Source organism: Fusarium falciforme, chromosome 9, assembly GCF_026873545.1.
Source record: "Fusarium falciforme chromosome 9, complete sequence".
Taxonomy (NCBI): Eukaryota; Fungi; Ascomycota; class Sordariomycetes; order Hypocreales; family Nectriaceae; genus Fusarium; species Fusarium falciforme.
In genome coordinates, this window is record NC_070552.1 from 1,425,765 (window position 1) to 1,439,733 (window position 13,969).

Below are 13,969 nucleotides of genomic sequence, written 5' to 3' on the forward strand. Positions count from 1 at the left end.
AGTAGTCAGCCATTGAAACGCCACAACACCATCAACTCAAGATGCTTCAGGTAGGATTCAGCTCATTCAGCAGTAGAATTGAGGATTAGATATCATACACGCGTCCAGGGCCTCTAGTGAGTCTAAATTACGTATGTTGTAAATGCAACCTGGGCGCCAGACCAGACCAGTGGTTTGGTGTTTTCCGGTCTTTTTGGTGGTGGTGACCAAATCGGCCGAGATCACGACGGCCATCTTGCCCCTTCACCAACAATGATCCCAAGCCCAATTGATCCCATCTATCACGGTCCTTGTGTGCGTGTGTGCTGCTGCTTCTTGTCGCCCGCCTCTTCCGGGGAGGCAGAGCCAAGGCCACCACTCAAAAAAAACCGATTTCACCCCCACGTTCCCTTAACACACAATCCTTCCATGCGCCGCCGCCTCCCTCCCCGATCCATGATCCGTTGTCCATCTCCCGGGTCACCAGTGTCATCTCCCACATGCTGCTGCAACTCTGCGACACCTTGCAGTGTGGGTGTGGGAGGACAGGTCCCTCTCCCGCAACGCCGAATTCCGAAGCATATTAAACCAGCCAACCGGTCGGTAAGTAGAAAAAAGAAGAAAAAAGTGACTAAACGCAAAGATCGCAAGTCGTGGTACTCGTAACAGTCATCCAGAGTCGTTATACAGTGTTGTCCTTTCATAAAGATTCCTTCGATCCCTCTCCCCTCGCCGTCTCACCCAACCTTTCTCCCTTACATTCCCGAGAGTCCGGGGTTGAGACAGGGCTAACGGTAGGCATGAGAGAAGCCAAGGTGGGTCAGGTCGGGGAGCTTGTGGACCGTCTTCCTCTTCCGTGTCGTTGGTGTCGCGAATCATGCCCAGCCCCAGCCTGGTATTATTAAAAAGTCGCTGTCAAGAAGAACCACCTTCTTCGAGAAGGAGATTAACGCAAAAACAAAATCGCCCGAGAGCGACCAAGGCTGGGGAATGGGGCTTGTCAAAGCTGGGGGAGAGCGTCATGAAGGCTCCGCTTCCCGGCCCGGGTCTCGAGGCGTGGACGGTCAAGACGAACCCGGGCCGGCATCGCTCCGACGGTGAGCGCCGAATGGCAACAACAACAAGAAACAGCGGCCGAAGCAACGGCAATTGCGACACTTTCTCAACATCAACGCCGACGTTTGCGCCGAGGCACAATCGCTGCCATGGGATCAAGAACAAGAGCCGCGATAAGGTCGTGCAGACGCCACGCAGAACGCTGCTCACACATTGCAGTGCACATTACCGTACTCAACCGCAACGTGCCGACCTCTGCCCCCGAGCCGGCATTCATCCTTCGATAGGGACGAGATGGCCGTGAGGATTGTACTGCAAATCATCGCTGCTATCGTGATAAGCTTCATGCGACTGTTCCCTTCGGACGGGGTGCAGCTGGTGAGGGAGCGTGAATCCCGCCTCCAGGGCTGCCTGCACCATCAAAGATGCCTCCTTGTACCGCCGGTCTGTGTATTTCGTAAAGACTGTCGCGTGGTGCAGGTGAGGCTGATCGCAGCACTCAATGATCATGGTAACCAACGGCTTCAGCTGACTCCAGGTGTACCCCGAGTAGTGGACATGTTGCTTAGTCTGATTGCATATTAGCTTCAACTTCCGGTATGAGAGACCACCTCAGCTTACCCAATCACCCTTCTTAAGAATGAGTCGAGAAAGGCAGTGTGCTCCGGCGGCGAGGAAGCTTGGCGGCGTGGCAACGAAACGCTCGTCCATGATGGTGAGCTCCAGGAAGTATTTGGCGAGAGTTCGCGTGTCAAGATCGTAGTCGTCAGCCTTGCTCACACGTCGCAAGAAGCTCATCGGACCAGGCCAGCCCAGCTCGAAGCTCAGCATGCTGAGCATGAATCGCTCCGCCTTGAGGACCTCCTCAGCAGAATATCCGTTGTCGACCATGTACACAATCTCGTCAAGCGATGGACTGTTAATCTCTTCATACTTGGCAGCCACGAAGATAGCGGTGGCACCGACCAGCTGAAGCTTGCCGATTGACACGATCTTGGATGAAAGGAAGCGATCGATGTAGTTGACTGTGAGGAACAGGGTCTCGGGAAGCAGGCAAAATCGTGTGTGCACCTGCACGAGCCAGTCCATAAGGACTGATCGCATTGACCACTGGATCTCCGTCTGAATGTCCATGTAGTGAGGGTCGGGGAGCATCTTCATCTACACAAATGGTTAGCTCGCTCGCTTCGCGACGCGAATCCTTGTCACGTACCTCCAGCTCCCGCATGTACTCGAAGATCTCCTCGCCGTACTCTGCAACCATGCTGACGTCCCAAAGCTCCTCCTCAATCTCGTCGTCAGTGCGGTTCCGCTCGACCTCTTCACGGGCTTCGTCTAGTTCACGCTGTACGCGGGCAGTCACTCGTGGCGGCACTATTGTTGTAGCTCCTCCAGCGGTCAGATCGCGGGAACGGAAAGAATGCGCCGTTGTGTATGCTTGGTCTTGATCGTCAAAATCCTCTTCTTCTTCGTCCCAGCACTCTTCAGCCTCTGACATGGCAGGGGCGGGACCCTCAGACAGGACAGGAACCACAGGCTCCTCCTCGGTGATCTCAGGAAGCTTGGTGGCAGCCTCGTGGAACTCTTCCTTCTGCGGCGCGTCTAGGTCAACACCAGTTTCGATAGGGAGGTAAAGAGAATCAAGGTAGGCGGCGTGATCGTAGGGATATTCTTCTTGTAGGGGGATTGACACAGCGTTTGTGTTCTTGTAACCCGTCTCGACAGCATCAGGCTTGGGCGCGACCTTTTCAAGCTGCTTGCTTTGAGTGCGTCGGAGGTTGGGCTGTTGTTTTTGTTTGAGCTGGGGCTGACTCTTGTGGTGACGCGGCTGAAGGGCGGGTGCGTTTTGAGCCGATGACAGTGTTGAGGCCTTGGACACTGCATGAACGGGTTTCTTGGTGTAGCCTTGACCTGCAGCCTCCTGGGCGCCGCGCCCGAGCTTCTTGTTCGCGTCGGAAGCCTTATTCTCGAGAGCAGGTCTGGAAGTGGGTGCGTGGGAGTTGGGCCTTTGCGCGGGATGCGAAAATCCGCCCTTGCTGTAGTTGACGTTTTCCTTGTTGATGGCAACAGCTACGTGGCCTTGGGTAGTGCCGTTGGAAGTGTGAATCTTGATTTTGTTCTCGTCGCGTGTGTGGCCGGTCTGTTTGCTGAGGTTCGTGACGTCGCCAAACGCAGCTCGCTTAGCGGGACCGCGAAGGCCGCCTGCTACCGCCGAGGCCATCGTGGCCAGGTTTCCGGTTGACTTGTGCCGTTGGTGAAGATCAGGTGCGTTTTCGTTGCCTCGAGGGCGGAACGGCTGTCGAGGTGCAACGTTAGCATGGAACTCACATAAGCTGCCCAGGCCTGCATTGGTATGCAAGGGAGAGTGGCTGTTGAGTCACGACACCCAACTGGCTGCAAGGCAAAGGACAAAATCGTGAACATCAAAACATACCCTGGCGTCCATGTTGATGATTAAAAGAGGATGTTGGATATATGCGGGAACTGGTTCGGCGTGATTTACACGCGCTTGGTGTTGTTGATTGGGTCAAGCTTCTAGAGCCACAGAAGCCGACGGTCGTTGGAGTTGCTGCTGGCGCGTCGACAGTTCATGTAAAATGCAATACCGCTTCTCAAATGGTGATAAAGTTCAGATAATGCGGGCGGCTTTGTTCTCCCTTGCTTGAACTGAACTTTGATATCAGTTACTTCGCAAGTCGACAATCGCGTTGCTGCAAGGCCGCCTCAACCACGAACTGATGGTGATGAACTGAAGTCAAGCTGAGCGGAACAAGTCGTGGTTTGTTGTTTTTTCCTTGAGAGGAAAGAAGAAAGGTAGTAGCTTGGGGCCGGCGGCTGTTCGCGAGATTAGGGGCTCGGGCACCCAAGGGGCTTGGACCGGGAGATTAGACAGGGTAGGTTTGACTCGGATGGGACGATGAAGTCTACCGTCGAGATCGGCGACCGGTTAGTTGACCAGGGAGAGGATCCAAAAGAGGTGCTCGACCATGTGGTGAGGAAGAGATTACAGACAAAGACAAGTTGAGGCGAGGGCATGATAATAAAGGCGCCCCGAGAAGTTGGATCTGGGTAAAAGCATCCAAGACCCGTAGCCGTGCAACGGGCAACGGGCAACGGTGTAGGAGCCTTGGGCCGCTGAGAGGTCGCTGACAACAGAGGCTCTGATTGGTGTGCCGCCTGGGACTCCCCACTCTTTGCCTGAGATGAGATTTTGTTTGTTTATTTATGCGGCGGCGACGCCCAGGCACGACATTATTTTAGGCGCCTTAGCGCAGGGAGGGAAGCTCTGTCAGCTTGGCCCAGAAGCGCGGTGCTTGTGTTCGGGCCGTAGGCTGGCCCGTGCATTATGTTCTTCCTGTCGTCACGGCGATGGATATTTCGGGACGAGCTGTTCGCGCCAAGCCTATCTGGGCGGGGTTAAGCCTTATCGGGGCAATCCCGTTTCTTGTCGCGTCTCACTTCAAAAGGCCTTCAAGACGTTGACGTCGATGACAAGCTCTGTGAGACATATTTCAGGAGGCAAGTCAGATGAAAATATCGATATCGGTGTCCTTTATTCACATGAAAACTTTAGAGCTCCCAAGACTTTTAAGCGTGGAGCAATGCTTCACTGTTGACATTGAATGTCGGTCAGCACCAGCCGCGTCGTATGACCAGGGCATTCCCGCGATCTAACCACGCTCTCACGTGACCTGCGCACGCCTCAAACTTGACGGCATCTTCCAAATCCTCCAGATATCCAGCACGTCACGATGCTACCGAAACCTCGTCGCAAGCCGGTTTTGGAAGGAACTCGGGCTCCGCAGTGTCTCTGAAGGCCACCGAGACATTTGATTTGCATGCGCGGGAACTAGGTGGCCGCCAAATGGCGAAATACACTCAGCTTTGCAAGAAACGAGAGCTCAGGAATTCGAGCTTGAATGTTTCATCCGGCCTCTGCGGGGATTTTATAACTGCGCAATCCAACCTAAGCAGTGATTCAAGAAGCGCTGAACCTCTCATTATTTCCACCCAATTCACGGCACAGTCAGCTGAGGGCGACAAGCGAGGAATTCGCACAAACTGCGATAAGCGCCCTGATCTGTCCACCCGTCATGAAATGGTGGATGGCATCGCCCCTCCTCAGACAATCCGCCACGCAAGCAGCACTAAACCCAGCTCTACGCCACCATATCTCACCTTTCCAGCCGCGCGATGGTGCAACATCGTCAGAATCATCCGGCCGACATCCTATTCAACAGTGATGGCGCGCTCTCGTTCCCCAGTTTCCCCGATCTGCTCGCTGTCGCAAATCCCAACCCATCCAGGCCACGGGAGGGGCTGTGTGCGCCATTGATAGCTTGAGAAGCTGAGACAAGAGGATTCAACGAGCCAACACGGCATTGCGCATTGCCTTTTGACAGTAGCCGAACACTATCAAGGTCAAGAAAGCTTTATTAGCTCCAGAAGTTCATGCTCAACTCGCGGGAAACACGGAATCAGGAACAGGCGGGTTTAAAAGGGTGCGCCAGCTCCATGTGGTCTGTCGCAATGGATCTCTAACCCTGGAGCACGAGAGTGGCGAATAGTCAAGTGTCCTGTCCCTTGATGGACAAGGACTGGGCAGAATGCCACAGCCTCGGATAGCTCCTGTCGATTGTCGCGAATACGCCTTGTACCGGACTCGATGCCTAACTCGGCTTCTCGTCAAATAAGGCGATCGTAATCACCAGTTCAATATGCGCCTTTTGATCAAATCTGTGCCCGCCCAGCATTCTGCGACGGGGACCAACGGGTGCCAATGGCGGCGAGTTCACTGGGCGCATCCATCCATTGATAAGTACCTGCGCAGGCACCGCACCGCACCGAACTGCATGGCATGGAAATCTAGCGACCGCCACATGCCAGACGAGTCTGCGCTGTGACGAGAGATGAGGCGAGAGACGCAATCTCGCGAAAGAGGCTGGGCGCAATTCGACTTTAAACACCCGAGACCATGATGAGGTCTGGCGAGAGTCCCTATAATAACAACCAAATGCCGAGCTCCATCACATTCTTGGACAGGCGCACAAGGGCCATGCATATGCCACAGATGCACACACCGTAACTTCTGTGCGTCCTCGACATCCCATGCCATCCACCACTGATGGGCCGTCCATATCCATATCGCAAATCAGCGGGGCCCGTCGGAACGGACTGGAGATCATGAAGTTATTATCTATCTCGCTTGCCACGGATAGTTCCAGTCTAGGCGCGCAAGCTGGCAGAGCTTGACGCAGAACAGAGTGCGAGGCGAGACAAAGGGAGATGAGGAGAGGAGACCAGACCACAACGCGCTCCTTCAGTCACGGCTGGGCTGCGACGGACGCTGATTCGGCCAACGGAGCTCTCCATCTTTTTTCTGTCGCATCTTGTTTTTGTTGTTGACCAGCGTTTTTTGCGCCAGCGCATCCAAACGTGGATAGGGCGGGGCGGTGACAGCGTGCGCGCAAGCGTCATGCTTGATGGTCGATGGGCGCATCGCATCCTTCCCTTGGATGCAACCTGAACCCCCATCATCCATGGGAACGCGCAAACATGATGGGCGCATTGTCTGGTGAGTAGCGCGATCCTCGGGTGAGGGTTAGCTTCTTGCAGAGAGTCGCAGCTCAACCTGCGAGAAGGGCGCAAAGGGGACACCACTGCAGTTGTCTGTTCCATCGCATTGCGCATCTGTGAATCGCATCGCGTGGCAAGGGTCCGGATGGCCCCGTCCGTGGCATGCACAGTACGGTCGTAGCTTGGGCTAGGCTGGTCACGGGTCCCATGATGCCAGTTGAGGTTATGCATCGCCCGCCGATGCCGTCCGGGTCTTTGCAGGCCCACGGCTGACAGGGGTCCGTCCATGAGCTGGAGAACTACCTACCTTCCAGAGCGCGAACGGGAGAGACAAGAGAAGAGGAAACTCGATAACCAGAGAATGCAGTTCTCCAGGCCGAGAGAGTGGCCGGGTGCTAACTATCGATCGCATGGTTCCATCCACGGCGTGCGCGGATGGATGGATTCTGGCCTCACGCTGAAACAAAACAAGCCAGAACGTGTGGCCAAGCTCCAATCCTCGATCCCATTTTTGCCTCTCTACCTTGTGCGCCACGAGCCAGCCGTCTCAACGCTGCCTGGCCCGATCAAGATGAAACCCCCAGCGGCTTCCTCGATGGACAGGGAAATTGATCGCCCGGGTCCAGGCGTCGAGCGAGGGTTATCATGACAAGTTGGTTGCTGAACCCCAGGGTAGGGGCTGCGTGAGAGCGAGCGCGCAATGAATGCAAATGCTCAACTTGAGATGAGGGAATGGATCTAGAAGACGAACAGGGTCTCTCTCTGCTATTCCTGGCGCCCCTGGAGAACCATGCGCAAGGCGAGGCTTGCTGAGCCCCATGGCAGTTGGATTTCATTGTCTCAAGGGTCGACAATCTAGGTTCATTGTCCTTCGAGAAGATGAAGGAAATTCCAGATCCACGGCGGGTCGGCGCAAAACCCCTTTTGGTTGAATCAAGGTCGCTCTGATTCAAGTCTCTCATTAACAGACTAATACAGCGCATATCTATTATGTTTAACGGTTTGTTCTTCAACAAATTGCTGGCTGAACCGGATGAACCCCCCTTGTGCTGGTCCAGTTTGGGGGTCCAAAAAAAACTGGCACACTAAAATCCCACAACAGGAACACGGCCTCAACGTCTTTGCCAACTTACCCGGAATAATCAAGACACAAGATGGCATAAAGCAAGCACGTACAGTTCAGCCCTAGTTTTACCCCCTGAATTCTATTTCAAGATTAAGCAAGCCTCTGTTTGCCTGCGGCGGTAAAGGGAAGGGTATTTCCTGCGCGTCTGGTTCAACTCGACGCATGATCAGGACAGGCCCCGAGCTTGGCCGGCCATGACAGCAGCGCGATTGGCTGTCAATGGCTTATTGCAACCACCAGCTCAGAGCTGTCTGAGCCCTCGATCAACAGCTCTCAGCTTCTCATTGTGCGCCTGCTAAGAGCCGGCTGCCGCCCAATCCGTTCGTTCTCGCGCGTAGAGTCACCATTGGGTCTACGAGCCGCCGAGTTACAGGTTGATTTATGGTCAAATCTGCGCCTTCGAGTTTGCGCCGGAAGATGCTCAAAAAGCCCTGAATTAGAGTCGCACTGGACCCCCGCCAAGCTCCGGGCGCAGTTGATACTCCCCATTGGGAGGAGGGAGCGGGAGAGAGATTATGGATGTGTGTGCGCGTTGTGCGTGTGTGTGTGTGTGTGCGCCTGCAGGTCTGGAGCGGCGCTCAACAACTGCTGGCTGCCATGTCGCCGAGCGTGTGCCATTCACAGATTTTCCTTTGTTCTCAAGCTAGCCGGGACCACAGGTTCGTTATTTTCCTACTTGACCCTACGGATCCATCCATACCCACACCTACATTCGGATGGGAGGTGAGGGTCACTCGAGGCGGCCAGACAAAGAGAGTTGTCGGAGGACAGCACGAGCGTGAGGGGCTGGGCTGGATTCTCATGGGGGCGAGGCCATTGTTGTTGGCCGCTGGGCGCCAGCGCCTAGCCCAACTAGGGTCGCCTTTGGAGCAATGGAGATGTCGCTAGTAGCGGATGGATCGCGAGTGGACGGTGGGAGAGGAGCAGATAGATGGGTCGGTCGCAGCATGACGCTCCAACGGAGGCCGGAGGTTCGGGAGGGAAAGGAAGCCAAGTCCCCAAAAGGGCTCCGCTGAAACGGAAAAGTCAACTGGAGGGTTGGCTACCTTAGCTTGACTGGACAAGTCAGTCAGTTTCGACGTCGCGATCCATATTGGATGGAGAGCAAAAGACTCATACCCAAAGGCGCAGCGCAGCACAGCGCACACACTTGGGTTGAAGGAACAGCGCAAGAGCGGGCGCATTGCCTCTACTCCGCTCCCGTGAGCCGTGCCTGAACCTTGTGTCTCAAGGTTCCGTCTTGCGACAAACCATGACCGAGATACGTAGGCTCATCATCACCGTATAAAGTATGCGCCTTGCTTGCCGGGGATCGACATATGACCCCGGGCCCTTGCAACCTCTCAGATACATATGCCGCCCGCCCGCAAGAGCTTGAGGAGGAAGCGCATGGAAGTTGAGAAAGAGTAGAAGCATCTGATAGATGCCATTTTCGTCTATTCCAAGAGCGCAGACAGTATGTGTGCGCGCGCGCAAAGAGATATTGTTCCCCTGTGGTTGCGCGCTGCATCACCCGCTTTTCAAGGTTCCAGTTCCCGCGTCGGCCGTCATAGTCAAAGAAGAATGCGCCCCCTGAAGCAATATGCAACACGCGGTATAACAGCGTGGAGGACGTTTCTGAATCCTAAATGCCATCTTTGTAGAATTCAAATAATGGCAACAGCCATATATTCAAGCCCGCGCTCATAATCCCCCGTTGCGGCCAGGCACAATAGACGGGTCCCTCACCTCAATGGATTCAGGGCAAGCCGACCCTGGTCCAATCTCAGCGCTGGAGCCGACCTCCCTGAAGGTGGGTGTCCAGTGTGCTGCCATTACAGGCCCTGACACGCTGTAGATGGCCCCTTCCAGCGGTCTAGCGGCCTCCTCTCCAGGCCTCCTCCAGGGGACGTTATCTCCAACTGCCTTGGAAGGGGACCTGGGGCCAGCCAGCCCGTGTTAGTGAGCCCAGTTCGGCAGCGACAAAATCGTTCAACTCTCTCGCCTGGCTCCTCTTTTCCTCATGCACACCCTCTTCCCAAGTGTTCAACGCCGCCACAACCATCCCAACCCGACTCTGGTCGTCTCTGGTGAGTCCCATCGCCTGTATCATCATGCGCGATCCCCATCGAGACCCAATCTCGAGGCCCCGAATCTCCCCTCTTCCGTCCTGAGCCCCCAGGCCCATGACCGCTCTCATCCATCCGTCCTCCCCGTCCCAACCAGCGCCAGTCCGCCCGGCAGTCGTTCTCTCCGTGAGGATCACTTCCCGACACCATCTCAGCTGCTTCACCTGTTGTCCAAGCCTCGACCAGCTGCTAATCCGCCTCAGTCCTCTCCCTAGGTCGCCCAACCCGCCGTCGCTGTCGTTTCAACGAACACCCTCCGTCCCATCGTCGTCATCCGCACCGCAAGTCGAGCCCTGGAATACCACCACACACAAGACTCGGCGCTTACCGCCCACGCCCTGGATGGTGATCCCCTTTTGATCTCCCATCCATAGCCCGGCATCGTCTTCACATACTCGCTTCCCTTCTGTTCTCTGGCCCTCGGCCACAGACCAGATTGTCGAGCGTCCTGTTGAGCGATCCTGCCGTGAACAGGGCCTGGCCTAGTCTATCCCAGGCAAAGCCCGCAACCGCTGTTCCCAACCACAACCCTCACCTCTTCCTCCCTATCAACCTCGTCCATCTCCATCGACACACTCCTACATCACTCACACTGGCACAATGGCTTCCATGTCGCCGCTGAACACCGCTGCCGGTGGCTCGGGGGCGTCCTCGAATGGAGGCAGTGTCTCACCCCAGCAGACGGCGACCCCCAAGAACGTCGCATTCGAGCTGTTGTTCCCGGAATCTCCCCAATATCGTGCGCGCCTGCCCATGCGAGTACAAATATACCCTCACGATACTACAGACTCGATTGTGACGACCGTCAAGAATTTCTACGGTTTGTACTCGGGTCCGACCGGGTCAAAGGGAGTCAGTTTTGAGGATGAACACCGCAACACCCTCATTGCTCGATATGAAAACTTCCGCAATAATATGGTCGTTTACGTTAGGGTCATTGAAGAGCCTCCGGTCAACCCGGCCGCCTATGCTCATCATTACCACAACGCCTCGGTCGGCGCCCACCCCTACTATGGTGACAGCGCTTATCCCGCTCCCCAAACCCAGCGCTTTGCGCAAGATATCTCCAGACCCAGCTCGCGGTCATCGCGGAGACGGAGTCCTTCTCCCAATGTTGCTCGCGGCCGAAGAAGTGCTTCTGCCAGCACAAATGGGAAGAAGGGTCGCTCTCGTTCCTCCAAGAACCGGGGGTCCGCCGCCAGGAGTCATGTTGAACTCCACAGCGACAGCATAAACGGATATAGCAGCAGTGATGAGCCTACTTCGACGTCTGGCAAGAACAAAGACCAGCTGCCCACGACCGACATCAGCGTCGAGAACATTGTCGAGGGTGGACGTCGAAAGAGGGCCAAGTTCGAAAGCTCGGTAAGTGGAGACCGCCATTTTGTCAAGGCGGCCTCAAGAGACTGACAGCGTCGGTTCACAGGAACTGCCCCTGTTTGCACCACCTCAGATGCCGGCGGCGACATCGAACCCGTCCGTCTCTCCTGCTCGTCGTGTTGAGCCTCACCGTCAGGCGATGCCTTTTGTGCAGCCTCACCAGAACCCCTTCACGAACGCCCGCCCCATGCAGTCACCCCAGGGTTACAGCAATGGCCACTCACACTCCAACATGTACTCGACACCAGGCCCTGACAGCCGTCGCAACCGCAATAGCATCGGCTATGCCAGCAATGGCAGCGGAATGGGTGTCCTCCCTACCCCTGACCCGACCGTCGGCAGCTGCATGTCTGAAGAAGACAAAGACGTCGCCATCCAGCTGATGCGCCTTGGCGAGATCTCCAATATCTCCCAGGGCCGCACTTCTGCCTCGACCCTCGATGATACATTCAGCGGAAGAGCTGAAATTGCTTCCTCGACTGGTGCTACCAGCGATGGAGAGAGCGATAGCGAGGCTGAGCTGCCTCCTGCCCGCCGCCAAAAGCTTGATGCTGCTGGCGCTATCGGCAAGGTCTATCAGACTACCGAGGCGCACTTCATGCCTCCTCCTGAGAGCGCTGAAGTCAGCGGTGATGATGCCGACTATGAGGATGGCGCAGATGATTCTCTGCTCTCCAATAGCAGCAAGACCAAGCCCGTAAAGACTACTAAGGCTCCTGCCAAGCACAAGAGCTCTGCCTCCATCTCCAAGGCATCGTCGACCAAGGGATCCAAGGGCGGTCGCGCTTCCAACGGCTCCAAGACCAAGAAGCTGCCGGCTGTCCCTGCCGGCCCAATGTCCCCGGCATCTATGCCTCCGTCACGAAAGCAGTCGGTCGTGTCAACTGGACAAGCCCCGCCTGTTCCCGGCGAGGAGGAGCAGCCTGATCTCTCCACCAAGCCGCGCTGCCAGCGCTGCAGGAAGAGCAAGAAGGGCTGTGACCGACAGAGACCCTGCGGACGTTGCCGCGACGCAGGCCTTTCTGCGGATCAGTGCATCAGCGAGGACGAAGGCAACGGCCGGAAGGGTCGATACGGTCGCCACATGGGAGTACCCATCAAGAAGGAAGAAGTTCCCGCCGTTGTCCAGCCCGCTCTATTACCTGCTGCTCCTATCGCCGCCGCAACAATGACAGCGGACAAGTCGAAGAAGCGCAAGCGGTAGGGGTGACGGTCGCCTCCTTGGCGAATTTTTAGATGTTGACTTGGTATGTGTCATTTTGCACAAGAAACACGCATTGTCGAAATCTTGAGCATGTACACTCGGCCTTGATCAACCATCTAGGCGGTCATGTCAGACTCGCAACCAAACTTGTCTCACTTCACAACAATGGATTGTAAACATCGCATCAGACAAAAACACCATCGCAGTATATCATGCGCATTATCTCATCTTCCTCCTTTTTTGTTTTTCTTTTTTTATCTTGTTGTTACTATGGTTCGCAGGCGAGAGGGCGGCACTCATGATGATTTTCAGGAGGATGTAATAACGACGGCCTGCCGGCCATTACACTCCTTATATGGCGTTTGGGGGGGAGGGGGAGATGTGGGAGTTGTCGAGTGTCTTTTGTTACTTCTCTTTTCGTTTCATCTGCTTTGTGCTCTTGCTCTGGAAGGCCTGGCAAGGACGGATGGCTCGCTGTTCGAGTTGCCATGGTCTTCCACAAGGCGGGCGATCAAAAATGGAAGGGCGCGAGGAAGGGAGGTTTGGAGGCGAGCTCGGCGCGTGGATTGGAAAATCTCCCAAGGGATAGAAGGAAGGGTAGGAACGGAAATATGGAAGGGTTATCATCGAGTGTGTATGTGAAAGCGCAAGACAAATGAACTCAGGGGAGAGCTCAAAGAGGGAGACAGACGAAAAAAAAAAAGGAAGCCCGTCTGGATGCTAACTATGGAAATTGTCTACTAGCCGCGCAAAAGGACGGACGGACTCGGGGTCGGCGAAGACGACAGGGAGTGGCTGTTTCTGGTTTCCTTGTTCTATTGCGATTTTCTATAGCTTGCTGTAGTATGCATTCCTACGCAACATGTTCAATTATTCATTTGCTGGGCGTTTATACGTGATGGTGAGGGACGGGGTGGGAATGTGGTTGCACCGTTTTACATGGCGCCCACGACCTAGGCGTTTAAAAACAAGGATATAGCCGTCGCAACAGTACGCGACCGCTTTCCCCGTCTTCCGGAGCGATACAGATAAACGTGGTTGCTGGATTTTCACGATGTGGTGTCGCAGGCGAGGGCATTTTGCGACAGAAGCGCTGCAAACTTGTTTCTCGGGGCTCCCTGCCGACACCATCCCAAGCCTGAACACGGTCGCATAGAATGCGCGGCAACCCCCTCAACGGTATTGCAGCCCAATTACACTCTCTGTTACATACTGCATCGCATCACGTCGCATTTTACACCTTCCCTTCACGTGCGTTATCTCAACGGTCTTCTTTTTTTGAATTTCAAAGAACTGGTCAATCGTCTTAACCTACACCCCACCATCAAATCCCTCCCCTCTCCCCCCGAATCGGGCGCTAGCGTCCCGCTCCCGCCCCACCCCGCCCGCACCATGCGGGGACGATTCAAGAGCCGATTGGTCCAGTATCCCGGTAAGGTCGCATCACGTGAGATGCCAGGTCATTGCTTTTTTACGTCATGTTTTTTTTGTGCGTGTCAGTTTGTTTACCCCGCGCTCGCGATGGAGGGGTAATTCTTC

General features: G+C 55.4%; 2 protein-coding genes across 2 annotated transcripts; one reads left to right on the top strand and one right to left on the bottom strand.

Moving 5' to 3' along the window:
• Nucleotides 1–1,308: 1,308 nt before the first annotated feature.
• Nucleotides 1,309–3,481, bottom strand: NCS54_01132400 (Cyclin N-terminal domain-containing protein; the record flags this gene model as incomplete). Its single annotated transcript, XM_053156604.1, has 4 exons — nt 1,309–1,605; nt 1,657–2,196; nt 2,249–3,331; nt 3,470–3,481. 4 exons carry the CDS (start codon nt 3,479–3,481, stop codon nt 1,309–1,311), a joined length of 1,932 nt encoding a protein of 643 aa, XP_053012579.1.
• A 6,965-nt stretch (nt 3,482–10,446) lies between these two features.
• Nucleotides 10,447–12,430, top strand: NCS54_01132500 (Zn(2)-C6 fungal-type domain-containing protein; the record flags this gene model as incomplete). Its single annotated transcript, XM_053156605.1, has 2 exons — nt 10,447–11,211; nt 11,273–12,430. The coding sequence occupies 2 exons, from the start codon at nt 10,447–10,449 to the stop codon at nt 12,428–12,430; spliced, it is 1,923 nt and encodes a 640-aa protein (XP_053012580.1).
• Nucleotides 12,431–13,969: the final 1,539 nt, after the last annotated feature.